Source organism: Onychomys torridus, chromosome 14 (genome assembly GCF_903995425.1).
Source record: "Onychomys torridus chromosome 14, mOncTor1.1, whole genome shotgun sequence".
In the NCBI taxonomy this organism is placed as follows: domain Eukaryota; kingdom Metazoa; phylum Chordata; class Mammalia; order Rodentia; family Cricetidae; genus Onychomys; species Onychomys torridus.
Genome location: NC_050456.1, coordinates 69,333,564 through 69,358,253, shown reverse-complemented (window position 1 = coordinate 69,358,253; position 24,690 = coordinate 69,333,564). Strand labels below are relative to the sequence as shown.

The window sequence follows — 24,690 nt, the reverse complement described above, 5'->3', positions numbered from 1 at the left end:
CACAGTCCCCTGAATATCTAGGCTTACCATCCAGCTTGAAACCTGCTTTCTAGAAGCAGGTCTGAAGGGTGGGTGGGTCTCAATGTAGGGTTGGGAGGGCCTCATTGTGAGTTCATGCTTGAACTTCCACCATATATATATTCCCCCCCCCAAGGCTTTTAATCATCAAAATGGTCCTGGATTTAGTTGCATTATGCAGAGCCCAAAGATGAGGTTTTCAGAAAGGGGGGTGTAGTGTGGGTAGAGGTGTGGGTAGAGGTATGAGGGGCCCATGTGAACACTGAGAGAGGGGTCAACACATTCCACTGTTGCTGCTGTGACCTCGCTCGTCATAGGGTCAAGAACAGGCAGGCAGGCACCTGTGCATTCGCAGGGCCCTGACCATCCAACACTTGGGGTGTTTTGGGGGTGACTCACCGCTATGAGCACGACGACAGAGAGCGTGTAATACACAGAGTCACGGCACACAGCCCACCATGTCAACCGCACCACCTGTGGCAGAGACAAGTCATCAGCTGCCATTGCCCAGAGGCTGGGAATGCGGCCAGCCACCCAGAGAGTGGAAGGATGGGCCTTGGGGTGCCTCCCCACCTACCTCTAGCTATTGGATACACCTGGGGAAGACAACAGAACCAAATAAAGTTCTCAGGTGTGGGGCAACCAGAAACTGGCTCTAGTCCTCTGTGGTGACAGCCAGGCACATTTCATAGCAAGAGCTGGCCATTAAGGTAGAGACAAGGAGCATCACCATGTCCCACCAGCTGCCTACCTCTGTCACTCTGAGCAAGATAGGGCCTTGGCATGATCTTCTGCTATGAGGCAAGCCTAACATTCCCTGAGACTCTGACTTCATGTCAAATGGGTTCTGACCACAGTTAGCCTTGTGACTGCAGAGGAGGTGAGCAGCCCAGATGGCTCCAAGACCTCACTCCAACCAGGGTCCAAGGAGATCCTTCTTAAATAGCTGTTGCAGTTGCATGAGTGCCCACCATAAAATGACCAGGTCCACCAACACGGCTCTAGCCTTTCAGGCTCTCAAGCTGGTGGAAGGGAAGGAGTGTCAAGGTCACTGCATAGGGGAGGACATGGATTCGGAGGAGAATGTAGATAAATGACATGACCAGGCTCATCAGGGTGTCCCCATTGCCACCCCAACCATCTCAGGAGTAGCTCACTCCCATCCCACAGGGTACTGGTCAGGCAGGCAAAGAAAAAAAATCTACTGACCTGTCCAGCAAAGAGTCCACACACTCCAATGATACATAGGATGTTGAACACAGCAGAGCCCACAATAGTCCCCACACCAACATCTCCGTGGGTAATAAACACACCTGGAATGAGAAAGAGATAATGGCCAAGCAGGACAGTGGGGCCCTGGGAACCTGCTCTTCCCATGCACTTATGTTTTGCCATTCAATCAAATTAAATGTATAATTGTCATCACATGTATGGTGTGTGTGTGTGTGTGTGTGTGTGTGTGTGTGTGTGTGCACGCGCGCGTGCATGCGTGATGACATGTGTGGTAGTCAGAGGACAATTTTCAGTAGTGGGTTCTCTCCTTGGGTTTAGGGGATTGAACTCAAGCCTTCAGGCTTGCATGCTAAGTACTTTTACTGGCTGAACCATCCCATGTTTTTAAATAACTTTATTGAGACATAATTAACACGTCTAGTGACGCAGTCCAGCAGTTTGGCAGATCCACAGAATTGTACAACCAAAGTCATAATCTAGTTTTAGAACACTGTCATCTTATAAGCCCAGTGCCCACTAGGATCCCACACTCTAAGAAACCACCAATCTACTTCCTGCCCCTCTGACTCCTTGGGTTTACAGGTGGGGAAATTGAGTCTCAGAGCTGGTAAATGCCCTGCTGCACTGGGCAACAAGCCATGGCTCTCTCTGCATTGTGCCCTAGCTGTCTGGTGTCCTTACCAATGACAGAAGCAAACAGTTCCGGTGTCGAGCTTCCTGCAGCCATGAAGGTAGCACCAGCCACATCTTCACTCAGATGAAGTTTCTGAAACAGAGAGAACACAGGCAACTGGGGTGTGACAGGGTGGAGTGGACACAGCCACTGTGCTGGTGGGCAGCAAAAAGCTCTCAGTGGCCCAGTGCTGGTCTGAGCCCAGCTTGGCATCTATGGCCTCCTCCAGAAGCACACACCCTATGCTGTCTGTCAGGCTTCAATTCTCCCTTTCCCTCCTGACCCACCTGTCTGTTCTTCATTCTCTACACTCTCAGATCCCTGTCCACAACTCTTGAGGATGTCTTCCCAGCATTCTCAGAGTCAGCCACACCCTCTCAGACTCCATTTGTTTTACCCTCATCGAAATAGATTCTGTGATGAGGGTTTGCAGTACACATGCTCACTTTCCCCTCTGGACCACCAAGGTAGAGCTGGCATTTACCACCTATGGGTCCCTAGAGCCTAGAACAGGTTGGAGTCTGCAATGGTGTACAATGAGGGTCTCGAAGCTGTCCTGAGGCTGTGGGATCTGGACCCCAAAACATGCCTGGTTCCTACATTCTGGATGCTTCTCCATGGCAAGTCCAGCACCCAGACAGAGTCTCAGATATGCAGAAGGCCTATCCCCAGGATTGAGCTGGCATGGGACAAGGATAGGAACTTTCTGTATGAGTCCATGATGCTCAGCAAGGCCATATTCCAGCCATGGAGGCCCATCATCAGATCCAAAATGGAAGACAGGGGACCCCTGGGTAGCCCTAGGTGGTCTGGGCTCTGGAGCCCTGCAGGAAGTTTGGGGCCAGCATCTCCTCCCCAGTGCTCAGCTAGCTACAGAAAAGTCAGAGCTCTGGTCTCAATACAGACTAGGGACCTAGCACTGCTCCCCAAGTCCACCCACCTGAATGCTGCCCAAAGGAAGTCTGCAGAGGAGTCAGGTGCCCCACCTAGCATCTGCAGCCACTTCTGCAGGGACCCAGGTTCTAAAGCAGCCATTCCCTACTGTGACACAGCTCCCCTGGCTGTGCCCAGAAACAAGCTTAACTGAAGGCAGGCATCTGTCCCTAAGAGCCATCTGTCCCCACCCTGACATGATGACCTCAAAGACCTGGGCAAGGGGTGGCAAGTCCCCAAGGGGATGCACATGGTAAGCGCTGCAAACAAAGTTTTTTTCCTACTTGGTTAGACGCTACAAGAAGGGCACAGCACAGAGGGTCCCGGGGTCTTGCACACGGGAAAGGGAAGATGAATGAACAAAACAGCTAAAGGGAGATCATGGTGTAAATGGGGGGCAGAGAGGACCCCTGTCACCATGGCTTAGTGTCACCCAGGGGAGCACTTAGGGCACACAGGGCCCCTCTGGGACTGCCAGCCATAGTTTATGGGAAATGTGCCAATGCAGTCACAGGCTTGCCTGTTCCCTCACTAGCTAGATTCAGTTCAGACACCATGGCTTCTAGAATAGTGGTTCTCAACCCGTGGGTCGTGACCCCTTGGATCCCATATCAGATATTTACATCACGATTCATAACAGTAGCAAAATTATGGTTATGAAGTAGCAACAAAAATAATTTTATGGTTGGGGGTGACCACAACATGAGGAGCTGTATTAAAGTGTTGAAATATTAGGAAGGTTGAGAATCACTGTTTCTAGAATATGATGGCCCAGAGGGTGACTTCACAGAGCCCATGCTTTCTGCTGAGCGTTGGGATAGGACATCATCACTGACATTGATTGGGTGTTGCACTAGGTGGCCATATGATGGTCTTCTCTACCAGAGTGCGTCTGTCATATCCCAGCCTTCCTGTCCTTGTCATCTATATGACAGATGCTCCTAGTCAGCCAGGGCTTTGTGGAGGGTTCCAGGTCCTTTACACATACCTCACAGATCTTCTCCAGGGATGGGACAAAGAAGTCATCACACACGATGGCCAGGGCGTAGAACATGTAGAGAGCCTGTAAAGGGAAAGCTGGTTTCAGGGAAGGTCCCTTATACCCACACCAGGCAGAAGCACAAGTGGACAGCACTAGCCACTGAGAATTAGTCTCTCCATATCCTCCCTGACAGACAAGGAAACTGAGGCAGAGAAGGGAAACAGAATGCTGAGCAGCAGACAGTCATAAATCCAGGCCACACAGGCCTGTACTTTCCCCCAGCTGTCACAGAAATACAGATCTGGAGCTGAGCAGGGCAGTGCATCCCTGCAGTCTCAGCCCTCAGAATGCTACGGTAGGAAGATTACAAATTCCAGGCTAGCCTAGTGAGATCCTATTTCAAAAAAATAAAAGAGAGGAGCTGGGAAGACAGCTCAGTTGATCAAGTGCTTGATGTATAAACATAGGGAGCTGAGTTCGGATCCCCAGCACCTATGTAAAAAGTGGGTACAGTGGCACCCGCCTGTAACCCCAGCTCTGGGGAGGTAGAGACAGGAGAACTCTCGGAGCTTGCTGAACAACTGCTCTAGCTGAATCGATAAGCTCAGGTCCAGTGAGAGATGCCATCTCAAAAAATAAGGTGAAACCCAACTGAGCAGAACATCAGATATAGAACTCTGGCCTCCATAACCATGTACGTGCACATGTATACATGTATAGACGGGCACACACAAACACATACATGCTACAAGAGAAGGGGAGAGAGGGGGAGAAGGGGAGAGAGGGAGAGAGGGAGGGAGGGAGGGAGGGAGGGAGGGAGAGAGAGAGTCCCACTAATATACACACATTAAGTAGGAAGGGAGGGAGTCATATTTTAGCTTCTGTAGGTCAAATGGTCTCTGCTATATACTACCCCTGCTCTTATAAAACCAAAGCAGTCCTAGAATGGGTGTGCATGTGTCTAATAAAACTTTATTCATTCAATCAAGTAATGGTCTGGGTTCAGTCCTCCAGTCTTTGCTTGGTAATTACCATTCTGAAGGGTTCTTGCCAAATTCCTGAGGTACTGACCCTCAGGTTCAAACATAAAGGTTTTGTTTATGGGGCAGAGCCACAGAATTATGGGGAAAACCAGCCGAATTTACATCTCCTAGTAAAAGGGGATGGAATGTGAATGCCAGGATGTCTGGAAGATAATAACTCCATCCTAGAAATAATGCACAGGCCCGCAGTTCAAAATTTGCCCACAATACCCATTCTAACTGCCACTTTCATTAATGGTTTATCGTGCCAATCACAACTTCACTCATCCGTCATCTTACGTCCTTGTTCTCCACCAGAGAATTAAATTACCTCTAGAAAAAGACGAGTGGTTGACAGAATTTAAATTTATAAGCAGTGCTGAGTAGCACAACTGCTGAACCGGAGGAAATCTGCTGGGCTGATTTGAAGGAGGAAAAAAAAAAAAGCCAGCCATGACCAGCTTCACTTTCTGGCAATCATTCAACAGAGTCTTCTACTGGTTCCCACAAGGGCCAGAAAGCAGTTTGGGCCCTGGAGACCCCATACTTCAATGCAGCTTTGCAGTCCTGCCGCTGAAGCTCAAAAGCAGCCACAGAACCTGGGTGGTGGCAGTACATGTGTGTACTCCCAGCACTTGGGAGGCAGAAGCAGATGGAGCTCTGTGAGTTTGAGGCAGCCACAGACATCATAGCAATGAATGGAGTGGCTGTGTTTTAACAAAGAACTTTACTGATGAAGGGGCTGGTGCTGGATTATTTAGTAGACTGCTTGCCTGGCATACACAAGGCCAGGGGGTTTAATCCTCAGTATGACATAAACTGGACAAGGTGGCATATCCCTATAACCTCAGCACTTGGGAGATGCATGAGAAAGGGTGGGTGGGGGGAGCAGATCAGAAGTTTTTGGTCATCCTCAACTACACAGTATATTTGAGGCCAACCTTGATACAGGAGATGCTATCTCAAATAAACACATAAATCAATCAATCAACAAATCTTTGTAGAAATAGGCGGGGGGTGTGGGGTGTGTGTGAAATACTTTGGGCTTGACTTCCTCGTTCCCATTTAAGTTGCCACTGAACTCTACTGTCTGCCATCAGGGTTTGTCTGAACATGGAGAGGAGGTGGCTATGGCCAACCACCCTGAACGTGCTGGATCTCATCTGAATGTAAAGGGGAAATGTGGCAAAGAGATTTGGAAAGCAGTCATAGGAACCGTGGCAGCCAGCATGTACAGAGGACCTGTGTACCACACCATGTCTGATGCAGTTGACATCTAGTCCTGATGTGTATATGGGGGCCATCACCCCTATTTTATGAAAGTAGAAAATGAGGCACAGGAAAAGAACCACATCCTTGTGCTGGGAGCAGAGACAAGGTGATACTGGGCAAGTCACCTGACATGTAAGAAACGCCTCTTGTTGGACAAGATAGCCTAATGTCTATTCTCTTCCCAGGCTGTTACAAGGATTAAAGAAAAGTTCAGATACTCTATGGCAGTTGTTCTCAACCTGTGGGTCACAACTCCCTTGGGGGTTCCATATCAGATATTTACATCATGATTCACAACAGTAGCAAAATTAGTTATGAAGTAGTAACAAAATATGTTTATGGTGTGTGTGGGGGTTCCCTATAACATGTGAAAATGTATTAAAATGTCACAGCATTAGGAAGGTTGAGAACCACTGCTCTATGGTCATTACCCATTATACAGATGGTGTTCCTGCGCCAAAAGACTAGTGGCTTCTGGCCCCTGAGGACACTTACACCGAGGATGTGTAGCAGGACAGCACCATGCTGTCGCTCTTTGTTGGAGAACAGGTCTGTGGGGAACTCGTGAATTGCTGGAAGAGAAAAGGAGACAGCAAGGTGTTAGGTAGCAGGGCACCATCAGCAAACCTACCTGAGACCCACAGTCCACCAAGCAGCTCAGAACTCCCTGGTTTCAGACTAACTGACCATGGGGAGGCCAGCTGGATCTCAGTGTGGGGCAGACCGGTGCTTTTAGGAGAATGCTGGTTGCTGGATTAGTCACAGATACCCCAGTACTGAAGAGCTGATTGGGATTTAGATCTGCCTTGGGTCCTGAAAGAGAGTATAATGCACTTCGCACATACCCGGACAGCTGCAGACAGAAAGACAGACACTGCTGGTAGATGAGAAATCGGGTGGCTTCTGGAGCTCTCCAGACGACACAATTTGCCCAGGGACTACTCATCTGCCCCAGAATGCCCATAGCCAGTGGGGGAATGGTCCCTTCTCACTGTGTATTATCCCAGGCTACTGGGATGCTGTCACAATTGCCAACACTCAGGTATCTGGAAAGATAGCTGGTCCACAGCAGGCACTCAATAGATGTCCTAGACAGAAATCCTGCTCTGTAAATACAACATGGCCCTAAGCTCCAAAAGCGAATGTTATAAAATCTCACTTTTCAACATCAGATTCCCTTGACAAGAAACTGAATCTGGCAGCTATCCAGGCACCAGAAAGCCTGCCCACTTTGAAGCTAGAAGTACTTAAAGAAAAATGTCTTCATTCTTTTCTTTATATTTTTATTTTCTAATCAAACTTCTTATTAAAGAATTATAGCCACTAATTCAAGGGCCTGCATCTGCTACTTGGAGATGGAGAATTATAGAGGAAGAGACTCCACATCCCTGTGGCTGGGATTCTGTTTCCAGAACCTCTGGATCTTTGCAGCACAGATCCTTAGCCGGTGGTTCTGCCCAGAGCTTTCGAGACATTTCCTGATTCTCAAGCCAGTGTGAGGAGGCTGGCAATTTACACAATCTTGGGGGCATCTTTGAGAATGAGAATAAATCTCTGCTTTTCAGAAGTGGAGGACATGTCATCTGGCCTCCAGCCAGGATGGAGCTGTGGGTTATATAAATCACTTTGTCCCTGGTACGACCAGACTTTTCATACAGCCCTGCTGCCTTCCCCACACCCCTAAGTGCATGCTGGAAGGCTGCAGGGTACAGTGAATGTCATCTGTAGTCTTAATTTTGGCAGTGAATCAGTAGATGACCTGGAGAGCTCCCAGCTGCCATGGGCCCCCTATTCTCATGCCCACCCAAAGCTTTTCACACACTGGGATAAAAGTGCTGAGATATGCATGTACTAGCCTCAGAGAGAAAAGTGATTGGGTGACAGAATCCAAGACTCTGGATTCAGGGCCTCAGGTTCATCTACTTTGGTGTTTTGAATAAGAAATGTCCCCTGCTGGTGCTGGCATTTGAATGCTTGGTCCCTGGGTGGTCTGTTTAGGGAGCTTTGGGAGGTGCAGTTTTGCTGGAGGAAGTATGTCATGGAGGATGGGCTCACTGCTTCATACTTGTTGGTGAGATGTGATCTCTCTGCTTCCTGCTTCGGCCACCATGCTTGCCTGCTGCCATGCCTCCCTAACCATGATGGAGCCTTAACCCTTTTATCCTTCTGTAGGTTGCCTTTAGTCATGATCTTCTGTCACAGCAATGGAAAAGAAACTAACTAATCCACCTACCCATGGGCTGTGGTTGAGTCACCTAACCTCGAGGGCCCTCTGCTTCTTCAGTGGTAATCTATTGTGAAAACACAAGGCTGGGTGAATATGTACGGCACTCCTTGGCTTGGACAGCAAAGGGTTCACAGTGGGCAGAGGGCCACACCACCCCTCCCAGTTGGCTACTGTACCAGCACACTCTGTCCCCATGGCTGCAGGTGATGTGCATCCTTGGTTTGTGAAAGTAAGAGAGGAAATAAAAGAGTTTTTTTTTTTTGGGGGGGGGGGGACATGACCAAAGATGGTGAGAGCAAGCCACAGACTGTAACAGGCCACAGGAGAACCTGCCTGCTGGACCAGTGTCACCCCAGGTCCCTGAGGAAACTTTCTCTCTCTTTCCGAAGCTTGCCAGGATGAGGAGCACCCAGACCATGTTCAAGTGTGTGAGGTTTGCAGGTCTGAGAGGGCTCATTGCACCCCCACTGCTCAGATCCACCTCAGGGAGGAGGGAGAGATCAGCAGAGCACACACATGGCTTTTGAGGTCACACCTAAGCTTTTAAGCTGCAGAAATCCCTGGTGGCAGGTGTGGGGGGAGGAGAGATTTGTCTGTAGGCCCTGCAGCAGGCCCCCAAAAGCTCAGGGAAGTAGGATGATGGCAGCATCCTCCAGAAACCAGGAGGAGGAGGGAGCCAGGAAGGCAACATGATGAAAGGCAGCCTTCCCTTTGGACCTTGGCCCCAGAAGGGCTTGTCTATAACTCCTGATTCTGGACATACTTGGGCATCCTTATATACAATATCTCCCCATTTTGCATTCTGTTTTGGCATGTATGCAAAGCTCAGAACATTTGGAGAGATCTCTCCTGCTACCTACCTTCATGAGCATTGAAGGGGAGACCCTATGGGCCCTGGGTCTATTAGTACCCACAATTCCTTCAGCACCTACACATTGCCACTTGAAGTCCCCATGGTACACTTTATCATGGGGGACACAGAAAGCTACTTGGTGATTTTCTGCCAGCATAGTCCTTTTCAAGCTATACTTTTGCCAGTGATGTTGCTCATCAAAATGTGTGAACTTATTCAGTGGGCATTTCTAGAGCGCCCACTCAGTGAACCTGTACTCTGGGGACTGCTGAGTTCTGTGTATCTTGAGCCTCCTTGAGTACAGTGACTGCATCTTGGAGGGTGACCCAACTTTCAGAGACCACAAAAGCTATTGAGAAAGCAGAAGCCTATTAATGTGAGAATACCCCTACCCTGAAAAAATAGAAGTACCTCCAGTGTTTACTCTATACCAAATGTTAAGCAGAGAGCTGAGTCTCAGGCATCTGCCCCTGTGGCACATCTGGCCCAGTGCATGGGACAAGCTAACAACTGACAGTTTTAGTTAGGGTTTCTATTGTTATGAAGAGACATCATGACCATGGCAACTTTTATAAAGAAAACCATTTAACTGGGGCTTGCTTACAGTTTCAGAGGTTTAGTCTATTATTGTCATGGCAGGAAGCATGGCAGCATGCAGGCAGACATGATGCTAGAGAGGTAGCTGGGAGTTCCACATTTTGATTGGCAGGCAACAGGAAGTGAACTGTCTACCACATTAGGCATAGCTCGAGTGTATGAGACCTCAAAGCCTCCCCTCCCCTACTCCTCTATAGTGACATACTTCCTCCAACAAGGCCAGACCTACTCCAACAAGGCCACACCTCCTAACAGTGCCACTCAATATAGGCCAAGCATTCAAGCACATGAGTCTATGGGAGCCATTCCTATTCAAAACACTACACTAAACAATGGTGAAACACCTCTGGGGCAGTGACCAACGGGTTGAGCAAGCCACCACTGACTTTGGGGAAGTGGAGAACATGAAGTGAATCCATAGAAAGGGTGCCCATGTTAAGGCCTGTAGGTCACATTGCCAACAAGGTCCTAATCTCTGAGACAATCCCAAGAAACTCATCATTCCCACTTACTGATGAACAACCTGGCCTGCAAGGCTAAAGGAGTCACCTACAGCCACACAACCACAATAGGGGACAGGTGAAGAACCTGAGATGAAGCTCAACCAATATGTGGTTTTCCTCAGTTGAGTATCTTCTCTACAAGAGGCATGCTTCTGAGGGACAAGGCCTCTTATCTGAGGGGCAGGCTCTGTTTTCTGGGATCTCAAAGGGCCACAACAAGAGATTATGCTCCTGGAAAGAGAGATATGCTTGGCATCTCGCTGGTCAAGTTCATCTGCAGCCCACAATCCATGGGTCCAGGGGAAAGCCAGCATGTGTGGTGATATTTTAATTGTGCTGAAATGTGATTTTGTTTGTATGTTAATAAATAAAGTTTGCCTGGAGATCAGAGGTCATTAGCGAGCCAGGAACAGAAGTCAGGTGGTGGTAGCACAAGCCCTTAATCCGATCACATGGCAGGCAGGGTCTCTGTGTGGTCAAGGACACAGCCAAGCATGGTGACACGAACCTTTAATCCCAGTACCAACCATAGAGACCTGGAGGTCTGTATAGACAGGCAGTGACGAGGAAGTCATGTGGTTGGGTTTAGAGTCAATGAGAAGGCAGAACAGAAAGGCAATAAAAAGACAAGTCACACAGGAAAAAAGCTCTCAGGGGAAGCAACAGCAGTGAGAGTTAGCTAAAGGTGGTCTTGGCTCTTCGCTAGTGCTCTGATCTCTCGGGCTTTTAACTCTGTATTTGACTCTGTGTTTCTTATTTAATAAGACTGTTTAGAAATTTGTCTACAAGCATGGATATTCTTCAGTCTCCTTAGAACCTCTGACAGAACTGACTGCTGCTCAGGCCGGGGAGATGGCTCTGTGGGTAAGTACTTGCTGTACCAGCAAGAGGGCCTGAGTTTAGATTCCCAGCACCCATGGGAAAGGTGAGGTATGACAGCGCATGACTGTAGTCCCAGCATGGAGCGAGGTGGATCTCTAGGGTTTGCAGGCCAGCTTGACCAGCTATAACAGTGAGCTTCAGTAAAAGACTATGTCTCAAAAAAGCAAGGTGGAGGGCTAGAGAGATAGCTCAGTGGAAAGAGCATGGACTGCTTTTCCAGAGGACCTGGGTTTGATCCCAGCCCCTACACTGTAGCTAACCATCTATAACTAAAGTTCCAGGGGATCTGACACCCTTTTCTGGCCTCCACGTGGTATGCAGACATACATGTAGACAAAACACCCACCCACCCATGTAAAAATAAATCTCAAAAGATGAAATAAACAAGGCAGAATGCAATGGAGGAAGATATACATGTGTGTGTCATCCACCCATCCATCTGTAATTCATCTATTTGCCTATCTACCCACTCATCCATCTCTCCATCCATCCATCCATCCATCCATCCATCCATCCATCCGCCTGTCTACCCACCCACCCATCCATCTACCCATGATCCAGCCAGCTATCTCTCCATTTTCTATATGATAAAGTCTATATTTTGTGGTGTGTAGTTCTCTGAGTTTTAGAAATGTATGAGGTCATGCATGTATCCAGCATCACACTCTAAGACAAAATAGTTCCATCACCCCCAAAGTCCCTTGTGCTGAATATTTGTAATCAATATCTCCCTAGTCCCCAAATCCTGGCCACTAGGAGTTATTATGTGTCCTTTACAGAAGGTCCTATCAATGGAGTCTTATTACAGGAAAGCTTTTCAGTCAGCATCTTTCACTTAGCAAAATGCTTGAAGAGACATCCACCTTGTATGCTCCACCTCTTCAGATTTCCTCGTTTAATTTCTTTGATCCTCCTGCTCCTCTCTCATCTCCCTTGGCTGGGTCCGTGTCCATGGCAGGACCCCTGAACATTGTGTTCTCAGGGCCTCCTCCCTGTCTTCTTTTTGCTCTGCTCATTCTCTGTGGTTTTGTTTTTCTAATCTCCAGACACCTCCCAAGTTTCAACATTGCCAAGCAGCCATTGTCACAGAACCCTTGGCAATTGTGTAGGCATCCTAAGCCCATCCTCAGTGAATGGTCCACCATCTACATGGGCTGTAGGAAGGAAATCCTGGCATGTTCTTAATATCTCCCATTTCCTCTGATCCTATGATATAGGAAAGACCATGATGCATGCAGTTTCCATTTTACTTCCTTCCATGGACCTTCCCATGGGGGACTAGTCCCATACACTATCATATGCTGTGTTCTGATGAGCCTTGGCTTGCTTGTGCTATGGTTCTGACTGTGAAATAGGTCCTGTTGACCATGGGGACTTCCAGAGCAGAAAAGAAGTCAACTGTCTTCTCACTGCTGTTTCCATGGGCAACCATGGCCTCAGACACTGGCAGGCTCTGCTGAAAACAGCCCCACATCCTAATTCTAAGCAGAGAGCTTTGGGGTTTGATTCTTCTATTTCCTGCTTGCCTTAGTCCATCTGTGCTGCTGTAACAAAGATGCTAACCCAAGGTGCTTACTAAATACAGAAAACTTACTTCTCATAGTTTTAGAGGGCCAGAAGTCTAAGATCAAGGTCTTGCTTCCTAGGTCATGGAAGGTGCCATCTCTCTGCATCCACACATGGATGGGGTCAGAGTCCCCCCACCCCGCCATGGGACTGGAAATTGAACCATGGGCATTATGTATGTTAGGCAAGTACCACTGCCTATATCCCCATTGCTCTTTTAGTTTTGAGACAAGGACTCACTAAGTTGCCTGGGATGGCTTTAAACTCACTTCAAGGTCCAACTGGCTTTGACTTTGTGGATCCTCTAGACTCAGCCTCCCGAGTAGCTGATTTTATAGGCTGTGCTACCAGGTTTGCCAGAGCCTTGTTTCTAGGGATGTTAACTACCCCAGTGGTGAAAGCAGAGTCCTCATGATCCAGTCAACTCCAAGTCTACCTTCTAACACCATCACTATGGGGAGGGGTGGGGGTTAAGATTCTTTGCAATTCTTTTTTGAGATGGAATATCATTGTATAACTCAGGCTGGCCTTAAACTTGTGACTTCTGCCTGTTTCCCAAGTGCTAGCTAAGATTTCTCATATGAGTTTGGGGGTGACCCAAACCTTCAGCCCACAGCACCTCTTCCTCAACTGTACTTTTCTGAGTACCTAGTTCCCTGAATTAAATTCTTCTCTGTGTAAACTATCTAAGATGGTTTCTACATCCTGTAGTAAGCTGACTTATATCACCAGCCTCCCTGAGAGCTGAGAGAGAGAGACTGGGAAAGCTTATTTTCCAAACCATTCTTGAATCTGTCCCCCTGTTCTTCTTCACCTCCAACAGCATCTCCTGCTGGACCATCACTCAGATCTTCTAGCTAGCCTCCTATCTGTTTCCATCTAGCATCTAGGCAGCTTCTCAACATCCACAGACAACAAATGCTGAAGCTGGTCCAGACCTTCCAAGCTCAGCACTGTCTGGCTCTACCTGCCTGTATGGCCTGGATCATTCCAAGGTATGCTCTCAGCTCTAGCCATGCTGGCCAGGTTCATACTACCAAGTCCTGGCACAGCCTGCTACCAGGCCAGCATTCAGGAGGTGCCTTTCAGGTGTCAAGCCTTTGGCCTCCTATCTAACTGAAGGGCAAATGAAGAGCCTGCCCAGAAGGCTTTGCGAGCCTGGCCTGTCTGGCCCTGCATTCCCGGCCCTAGGCTCTCAGCCACAGCACAGTGGCCCTCCACAGACAGAAAGCCCACAGAGCTGTGCTTTCTGTTGGATGCAAATCTTTCCCAAACCTTTCAATTAGTTGATTCTCTTTAGGGAATGTAAACTGTGAAGTGATTTTTTTTTTTTTTTTTTTTTTTTAAAGAAACTGCCTCCAAACATGCCATTTTCTTTGCTTTCTGGTAAAAATAACCCCATGTTCTAAGCCATGACGTTTATTATGAAACTATGAAAAGGAGACTGGGAGGCTGGGAAGTCGTTTAAATAGCTTCAAATTTCCATTATTTCAACTTACATAAGGTATGTGTTTTAGAAACCACTCAGGCGCCGGGAGCCAAAAGCCAAGAAATCAAGATTCCCCACCCCCAATTCATTGGTTTAAAATAACTTTGCTGAAAATCTCATGCCTTTCATGGGCAGTAGTTCACATGTTAAGGTCTTATACCACTGCTTCCTGTCCCAAACAGGAGTAAACATGATCAGATGGAGATGTTGCCTTAGCCAGCATGAAAAGGAGTTTATAACCCTATCTTCAGTGCACTCCTAAAATAGATTATGCACTAGAAAAAAAAAATATGATTAAAAAGCTCAGCAATAGGATTGTTCCTTCCTGGAATCATGGAATTTTATACCTGTCCAGATACTGCATCTTTGTTTATTTCCACCCAGGAAGAAATAGAGGTTTATAGAGCTATGGGCTCCAAGCCACCCTGCCAAGCCCCAAGGACGCTGAGCACCCTTGCTGGTCTCATCTCATCAGCCCCAAATCTTACAGGTGACATCAGAGAGGTCAGCTGTTCTACTCATCATCCCTGGCAGTTGGTGGCAGAATGCCAGGCGCCAGAGCACAGACTATGGTAAGCCCAGACAGGACAGCACATCTGACCTGAAGTCCCAGGACCACGGGCTTTGTAGCCATCAGGCCCAGTGCCCAGGGCTCAGTCTCAGTGACCACCAGCTCCAATTCCAGTCCAAGTGCTGCAGCTTGGATCTTGAGTGTCCTCTGAAGGTTCATGTGTTGAAGGCTTAGTCCCCAGGTATGACTATCAGGAGGTCACAGAGGTTTTAAAGGGATTTCTAGTGGGAAATCCTTTGGTCATCAAGGACATGGCCACAAAGGGGATTGTGAGACCCTACCCCATCCCTCCTCTCCTTTGATGACCGTGAGATGACATAATTTCATTCTTCTGAATTCTACTGTCCACTTATTGATTGGATCATTTACTCTTTTGTTGCCTAATTCTTCGACTTCTTCCTATATTTTAGATATTAATTCCCTGCCAGATGAATAGTGACAAAAATTCTCTTCCATTCTGTGGTTGACCCTTAACTCTGTATGTGATCCAGTCAAATCATATTTGGGTACACGACCCAAAGGACCAAAGTCACTTACTACAGACACAGCTTCCTATAGAGACACCTGCGCTTGCCGGGTGGTGGTGACGCACGCCTTTAATCCCAGCACTCGGGAGGCAGAGCCAGGCGGATCTCTGTGAGTTCGAGGCCAGCCTGGGCTAGAGAGTGAGTTCCAGGAAAGGCACAAAGCTACACAGAGAAATCCTGTCTTAGAAAAAAAAGTACACAACCAAAAACCAAACTAACAAATGGCCTTTTATGCTCAATATCCCATTCCATCTTTTTAAGGAGCCTGACCATCCGCTCCATGCACTGAAGGGCAATCTGTCAACAGACTGGACTGTACAGGAAGAACCATGGAACATTTCTTCTCTTGGTCCAACAATTCTTCATCCGGTGTTTGTTCTAAGAATAACATTTCAAATGGAAGTGGGGTGGGGACTCATATATGAGGACACTTGGTACTGCTAACCATAAGACAGTGGGAGCCACCAGCTGTCCAGGAAGACGATCACGGTCAAATTATTGTGATGCTTGTCCCAGCACTGTTGCTGATCTACATCCTTGAACAAGAAGGGCCAGAGCTCTGCCCTCCTGCAAAGACTGTTGCTATAGATTTTAAAGAGTAACACAGTCACGTGTGGTTTATTTACAGCTGTGAATGAAGATGTCTATGCAAAGATACGGAAGCAACCTAAAGAGACTCAGGTAGGCACAGCACAGAAAGGATTCTCCATGGCTCCCTCTGTAATGCTTCATTATCAACATACTAAGTCAACTTACTATGATTCATAAGAAAGACTCAAGGGTAAAGGTGATGCATGTGGCCCTGGAAAGAGAGTAACAGACTTCAAGAAAGCAGGTAAGGAAAGTGCTAGAATAATATGATAGCCAAGGCAAAGGGGGAATAGTGGAGGGCAGAAGGGCACAGCAATCAGGGAATGAAAACACAGAGGGCAGGGGGCAGGGGTATGAAAATGTCATAAGGTGACCTGTTACATTGCATGTTCATTAAAAAATAAGACAATGTATGAACAAATCCAGTACTAGACAACACAGTGTGGCCCTCCCCACACCCATGAGGCCCAAGAACTGTCAAGAAAGGGAAATCAAAATGCTAGGGTGAGGGAAGAACTGAACAGAAAAGATCACAAGTAAATTTCTCCACTAATAGAGATATTCCAGGTTGCAATTGTAGTGGTAGGTACACCGTTAAGTACATTTGTCAAAACACAATCAGTGTATTAAAAAAAAAAACACCCTGCATTTTATTGTATAAAAGTTATACTTCATAAGGGGCTATGGATGTGTCTCAGTGGCACAGTGCTTGCCTAGTGTGAACAAGGCCCTGGGTTGAGTCCCATCTATACATACACACACACACCCCTCCCACATACACACCACAAACAAAACCTTAAAAAGTCAGAGCTGACTGTGTCACAGTCTAGTAAATAGAAGCATGCCACTACCGATAGCCTTAGGGGCCCCCAGGTGTGCTGGTCCTCATGACAAGGACAAACAGGTGACCAGCACCCAGTTTCCACATGTGTACACATCTATAGATAGATGTGACCTTGATGGAGATGCCGCTTCCTGAAGATGGATGTATCTCCATTGGTCAGAAGTCAACTGCAGACACCCCAGAAGCCACTAGGGAGGCTCTGATATGGGAACCAGTCTCAGGTAAGTTCCTGTCAATGTGCATTGTGTCTTCACTGAGGTCTCACCTGAGCTGTCTCCGTCATCATCAGTAACTCAAAGTGCTGGGGCCAGGCCTCACATACTCCCTACACATTCTTGACTGGCAGAGGTGGCTGCCTGAGTGAATCGGGGCCATGTGTTAACTGGAGCTGTCTCTCCACCAGCAGAAACAATTATTCATTGTCTGGCGAGGGCCAGATGGCAGCGGGCTGTGGAAAGTCCCCAGGCTGGACTCGCCTGAGAGTGAGCTGTTTCGGCTGCAGGTCATGATGTGTTCCTGCCACTCATAGCCAAATGGCCATGATCTGGACACTCGGGGTAGGGCGTCACTGGCAGAGTTTCCTAGGACTGTGAAAGGTGGCAAAGTGCCATACACTTAAAGACCTGGGATCCATTCCCATGCATAGATGTGAGCTTGATAGACGTGGTCACCACAGCCACTGTTTCCTGAAGATGGACGTACCTCCATCTGTCAGAAGTCAGCTGAAGAAGCCTCAGAAGCCACTATGGAGGCTCTGATGCTGAGGCCAGTCTCAGGTAAGACCCATCACACTTCTGGGCATCCAGAATCCAGGTGCTGGCAAGACTGAGTGACGGTTCTGTCAGCCTGACTGGTTCTACAATCACATTGGAGACAAGCCTGGGCACAGGTGTGGTAGAGTCTCTAGACTGAGTTAAGTGAGGTAGGTGGGAGATCCACCCCAAATGAGGGGGGCACCATTTCACAGGCTGGGGTCCCCAACTGAATAAAAAGGAGAAAGTGAACTGAGCACCAGCATCCATCTTTCTGCTTCCTGACTGAGGACACAATGTGACCAGGCGTACTCCAGCCACGGTGACTCCACTATCGTGATAGACCATAACCTCAGAGCTATGAGCTAAAATAAACCCTTGTTGCCTTCAGTTGCCTGTGTTGGGCATTTGTCACTGCAATGAGAAAAACAAGCAGCACAGACTGGTATAGACTGGTTCCCACGGCAGCCTCAGGGAACAGATGTTCTGGGTTCCTTTCAGCACCTGGTAGTGGTCAAGGTCCTTGGTTTTTACTGGCTAGTAGACATGTCACGCCTCTGTCATCCTTGGTCTTCATTATACAGTCTCCTCTTGCTGGGGTCTCCATATAGCTTTCTCAAAAGGACACCAGGCACTGGCTTTGGGCCCTACCTTTATCCAGCATGACTTCATTTTGACTAATCAAAAAGTTCCTGTTTCCAAGCAACTGCACAGTCATAGGTACCAGAGGTTAAGCTGTGATGTGGTTGTTTTGGAAAACAAGTCACCCTCCATCATATACATATCTGTTGACCCCTTTAACCCTGTTCACAGGACATGGGTACCTGAAGCACCCCTGTGAGCACGTGCTCGACCATGGCAACAGCCTTTGGTCATGGTTAGGTTCTATAGTGTAGGTCTTGGGATTTGCTATACAACCCAGGCCAGCCTCGAACTCAAGACAATTGTCCTGCTTGAGCTTCCCCAAGTTCTGGGATTATAGGTATGAGCCACCACACACAGGTCTATTTTTTTTTTTTTTTTTGTGGTTGTTGTTGTTTACGAGACAGGGTTTCTCAGAGTAGTTTTGGTGCCTGTCCTAGATCTTGCTCTGTAGACCTGGCTGGCCTCAAACTCACAAAGCTCCACCTGGTTCTGCCTCCTGAGTGCTGGGATTAAAGGCATGCACCACACGAGTCTTTTATATCCTATGATCTGTGGGCACTGCCCTGAGTCATAGCTGTTATCCAGGGAAATCAGCAGTGTCTCCCTCCAGGGTGTCACTATTTGGCTGATACCTTTCATGGGGCACACTACTCTTTTGGAGTATGTTGAGCTGGAGAGAAAAATCAAACCCAATTAACCAAGAGAGTTCAAATTGCTGATCAGCCAGGAAGGATCTCTGTGATTCCCCAGGAACACAGGGTCCTTCTCTGTCCTGGCCAGCCTCACACTCAGCCAGTGGAAGATGGGTTGGGGAAATGTGGGTTCTTGGGTTCAGGGGCTCCCCAACCTGGGTGTGAGGGGTGGTGGATCAGGCTCTCTCTGACAGGGAGGAATGAGGAAGGCTGGCTCTTCTGTCCTCTCACAGGCGCTGGTCTTCAACCAGCTGAGAGCTGGTTGCCATGTGAATCGTATGTGCCAACTTGACCAGGCTGTCAGAACTAGCTATTTAATCATATGCAAATCTAGGCTTTGCTGTGAGCCCGTTGTATAAATGCGGCTAACAGTTACCATCTGCTGAGTTTAAGGAAACGAGATTACTCTCAGTACTTCGGGTGTGAATTCAACTCCACTCAGGTTAGTTGAAGACTTCACAGCAAAGCTAAGGCTTCTGGGAGAAGAAACTCGGCCTGCAGACAGCACCCTAGCTTCTATGTATGAATTCTCTACTGCCTGCCACTCACGATGAGCCTGTAAACCAAACCAATAAACCAATAATTTAAATGCATACACACACACACACACACACACACACAGAGAGAGAGAGAGAGAGAGAGAGAGAGAGAGAGAGAGAGAGAGAGAGCGCGCTATGGTTTGGATGAGTGTTCCCCCACAGATTCCTGTATTAAGGGGTTGATCCCCTGGGTCATACAATTGGGAGGTAAGATGGATCTTTAAAGGGAAATGTGCAGAGGTAAGCCTGTAGGTAACTGGGGCATACCCTCAAAAGGGGATTGTGGGAGCCAGGTCTCATTCCTTTCTTCTCTTGCTTCCCACTGTATGTGTAGAGCCACTCACTCTAACAAAGACTCTTGCGATCATGTGTCATCTTCAACAAAGGCTCAAAGCAATGGGGACCATTGGATTTGGACTAGGACCTCCAAAGCCATACGCTGACAAAATGGAACCTCTCCTCTACTGATCAGTTGCCTCAGGTAGCTTGTTACAGTGCTGGGAAACTGACAAATGCACTATAAATGAATACCATCTTTACAAGGATTGATGGACTTATAGCTGCTCAGAGAGATACAGGGTGTGTGTGTGTGTGTGTGTGTGTGTGTGTGTGTGTGTGTGTGTGTTGCTTTGAGCCTCTGTTGAAGAAGACACATGATTGTAAGAGTCTTTGTTAGAGTGCTCTACACATACAGTGGAAAGCAAGAGAAGAAGGGAATGAGACCTGGCTCCCACAATCCCCTTTTGAGGGCATGCCCCAGTTACCTATTGGCTCCATTTCTCTGGAGAAGCTGCTGTTATTCTGGACTGCACCAGGCTTGGGCTGGGATGTAAGGCATAAGGAGCCACGTGACCTCAAATAAGACAGAACTAGGCAGGCAGGCTAGTGAAGGGCAAACATATGAGAGTTCCTGGAGGGACTTGCATCCCATTCACACTCTGAGTCAGCTCCTACAGTTGACCTGATTGCACAGTATCATGGTCCTTGATCCAAACCTGTCTCTTACACCAAGTCCCTACCTTCTTGTTCCTCCAGGAGTAGACTCAAGGCAGGAAGTCTCTGGCCAGGACTTGGCACAAATAGAGGGGCAGAGTTCTTTCGGCATATTTGAGAGGTCTGCTGAGGCCTTTCTGGAAAGTTCGGAACACCCTACCCTTGTGCAGAGTCGCTTACCTGGAGCGGGTAGTCCCTGCATGAGCATTGGTCCTTGTGAATATTTACAATGAGGCCATTTACCCACTGGGGTTCACCAAACAGTGTGAGGCAGGGTCACAGATGGAAGGGAAGTCCCTGACAGGCCATGCAATTTCTAAGGTAGTCTATGCACAGTAGGCATGTAGGGTAGTGAAGTAGGATTCAGTAGGATTTGGGCATCCCCTACAATCTCAGAAGAACAAAAAAGTCTGTGAGATTTCTTCTTCAGGTGCGGGGCTGATTTTCATCTTAGGATCTAATTGTAAGGAGCATTTCTAAGAGTCGCTAGGGTCTAGGTTCCTGGCTTTTCCTTCACAAGCATAAAGGAGATGGTTGAGTTCACTGCTTCCCCTACAGGCATGTGAAGTTGGAGGAGGCGCTCAGCTCATTATGAATAGGTTTTACAGGACTACTGAGCAGAATACAAGATGAGCCATACTGGGCCACTGGGCCCCTTTGGTGGCCTCCCCTCCTTTAGATGTCTTCTGTGACTATGACCTCCCTTCAAACATGTCGACAAGATCACAGAAACTATGTAGTGAGAAATCTGACCTTCCTGAGGACTGTCAGGAGAGCTCAGCTTGAGCTGTTACCAGAGCTGGCCTCAAGAGCATGCAATGATCTGTGAGCTGTCTCAGTGCATGTCTGCCCAGTTCAAGTTCATTCTTCTCCCTCTCACGGAGCAGCAGCAGGAGGCTGATCTGCACTGGAAGACACCTCTTTGCTTCTCTGGTGTCTCTCTCTTGTTCTTCCTGCTCAAGGCTGTGAATTCTTCATCAAGCCTACAGCATCTCACGTCTACTCTACAGTCAGGAAAGATGTCAATGTGCATGTCACTGGCCATGCACGTTCTTCAGCCTGCCAGGCACATGGCACAGGGTGCCTTCCTGACCCAGCAAAGACTGTAGGTATGTCTGCCTTTACAGAGTTTCAGGTTTAGAAGTTAAATCATATGCATCTTCATGCTGCCTCTCCCCCTGGGCCATAGAACAAAAGGCAAGGACCTTAAATTTCCAAGAACAATCATTCAACCAACACAGAAGGTAACCTGCATTCAGAACCAGAATATGATCTACCTGTCACCAAGGAGGAGCTGGTAGAGGACTTGCCACCAAGACCCCCCAGTTCCAAAGCTACCAATGTGGGGGAATGACCATGAGGTGAAACAACATTTAAGAAGATGATGAATTGGTACTGCTCCAGTCCCTCCTCACATAAGGTGATGATGGGGAGGTGCCTCTGTGGCCCCTCCCCAGCAAGGTTATGAACAATCCGAGGCTCTCCAGAGTGGCTCATCATGGAAGAGGCATGATCTGCCTTCCACCAGATGGCAGCTAATCCTCCTTCAGGTCCTTCCTCCCACCTGAATACACATACTGGAAGGAAAAGTCAGTGTACAAAGATGACGAGAAACACTAAGTCAAAAGCATCAGGGCCATGGAGATGGTTCTGTGGGTGAGGTGGTGTGCAACTGTAATCCCAGCACTGGGGAGGCAGAGACAGGGGAATCCCTGGAGCTTGGTGGCCAGCCAGTCTAGGCAATGGCAAACTCCAGATATGGAGAGCAATTGAGGAAGATATGACATCAACCTCTGACCTGACTACACACACACACACACACACACACACACACACACACGCACATATACATGTACACACACACAGGCACACACACACACACATGCACATATACATGTACACACACACATGAACATATACATGTACACACACACATACACACACGCACATATACATATACATGTACATACATACACACACAGGCACATGCATGGGGGAGCGGGGAGGACACTGCTAAAAATCCTATTAAAATTCATAAGTAGTTACTTAGCTCCAGATGCCAGTAATGGCTAGCTGAGAAACCCTGATCCCAGAATCCAAACAAACTGGAATGTGGCTGCCTTCTTCTTCCACTGAACATGGATGCTGGCCTCACTCCACCTTCATGCTTCTTCCTTGACTCCCCCCATCTCCATCATGATTTCTTGACCAGTTTACATACTGTCAGAACCCAGAACACACCCTCTCCACTCCCAGGGGAGTCCTCCTCCACTTGGGAGGCTAGGAATACATAAGAATGTTCCGTGACTTCACACATCTCTCTTCCATTTCTTCATGTCTCGTTAAGTCAACTTAAAGCCACATCTTTGAAGATTGGCACATCTTTTGTCTGTGTAAGTGAGCTACCTTTGAACAGCGTAGAATGACAACATGCTCCTATTCATCTTTCCTTAATTCTTTTATTCTGCCACCTGTGGTTCTCTGACAGCGTATAGCCTGCATGCTGGGCCTGCGAGCAGAAAACACACCAAACACACGTAACCCAGATCCTCACCGCTATCCCTTGTCACAAGCACAGAGTGTGCTGTACTCCCAGGAAGATCTGTACTGAGGGCTGTTAGGGAGCAAGGACGGATCAGGCTCAGGTGCAGTCTGCTGGGAAGGCAGACAGATGTGTGACGAATGGTGACCTGTAACAAGACAAGACACCACAGGAGGAGGCCGAGCCAGGCTTTTGTGGGATGTGGAAAGTAAACAAGGGACTCCAGCTCAGAACAGACAGCTCAGGGAGAAGTTGGGTCCAAGGACATCCTCACAGACATACTGAGCTAGGGATGCCCTCTGGAGCGATACTTCAGGGGGAAGTGTGGGGTTCTCAGCAGACATGGATTCAGGCAATACGAGCCACAGGTATCTGGAACTTGTCTCATGCCCCAAGGATAGGCTTGGCTGAGAAGTAGCAGCTAGTGGGAGTAGTGCCAGCTATGAGGACTTTAGGGTAAATGCCTAACCAAAGGATGGAGGCACTGCTCCCAGAGATGGGCAGGATTAGGGCATCATATATATATGTGTGTGTGTGTGTGTGTGTGTGTGTGTGTGTGTGTGTGTGTATATACATATATACACATATACATACATATATACGTGTGTATATATATACATATACATATACATACACACACACACACACACACACACACACACACACACACACACACATATATGCCTGTTCCTAGCAGTGGAGGGCTAGGCAGAACAGCGAATGAGGAGAGAAAGCGCTTGTCTCCCTCCCCTCCTGACCTATTTGGGGGTGCTACGCTGGCAGAGAGTATGGGAAGATGCTGGGGAGGTAGAGTAGGGTCTTAGGCCGGTGTTCCTCATAGTACTCAATCGTGAGTTACATGGGATGTAAGCAGAGAGAGGCTGGTTAGACACCAGCAGGTTGCAGAACAGTGGGTATGGCTGCCGAGGCTAGACCCATCATCACACAATGCACTGTCTGCTCCTGCAGAGAACCTGCTCCTTCATCTGTTCACACGGAGGCTGCCTCTGAGATGGAGTGCCCACCTTTGGGAAAGCTAGCACAAATGCTCAGAGACTGCATACACACCATCCCGGGGCACAGGAAAGGGGGTGCACAGACACTGGGAGAATTTCTGTTAGGGACCTAGCTGTGGAGGTGGCAGTAACCTTGGTCCCTCTGCCTTTCTCAACGCCTCCAGGGTGGAGGCCTCCTCTACTTTCACCCAAGGGTGTGGCCCGGCTCGGCTGGCTCACTCTTGTTTGGACTCCTCTGAGTGGCCTTGGGCCATCTCATGTTGTGCCAGCATCCCCTATTGGTGCAACAGGGCTGATCTTAGCACCCACCTTTTAGACTGGGGGATGGGAGGGCTGAGGCCCACAGAATGTGAAGGAAGGGCTCTGGTCCTGGGTGAGGCTCTCCACTTTTGCAACTGTGAACAAGAACAGTGGGGCCATGACAGTCTCTCCTGGTGCCAGGAGACTTTACCTTGAAGAGGTGTCCTTCGAAAAGGAACCTCCCCTGTTTCCATCAGAAACACAGGGTGACTTGAGGGAGGGTACAGGGACAATGGGGACAAGGTGCTCTGTGGACAGCAGTATTTTGTTCCTTGGTCTAGACATGTGACACTAGTATACTGAGATGACAACATGCTGACTACACTTTTCTGTGTCTGTCATCCTTCAATAGGACTTTTTTGCCCCTCCCCCAACAATGTTGGTTATAGGCCAGTCTTGAGCAGGCCCTACATGGGCAACCATGGCTG

General features: G+C 48.2%; 1 protein-coding gene across 2 annotated transcripts in view; it reads right to left on the bottom strand.

Annotated features, from left to right (window-relative positions):
• The window catches only part of Slc24a4 (solute carrier family 24 member 4), a 138,914-nt gene that overhangs the window by 46,039 nt on the left and 68,185 nt on the right, over positions 1-24,690 (bottom strand). For both annotated transcript variants that reach the window (XM_036206186.1, XM_036206187.1), the window contains exons 3-7: positions 6,629-6,705; positions 3,846-3,920; positions 1,933-2,017; positions 1,228-1,331; positions 418-492 (exon numbers count right to left, since the gene is read on the bottom strand). In XM_036206186.1, the coding sequence (XP_036062079.1) occupies positions 418-492; positions 1,228-1,331; positions 1,933-2,017; positions 3,846-3,920; positions 6,629-6,705 (416 nt within the window). The remainder of the gene's footprint in view (positions 1-417; positions 493-1,227; positions 1,332-1,932; positions 2,018-3,845; positions 3,921-6,628; positions 6,706-24,690) is intronic.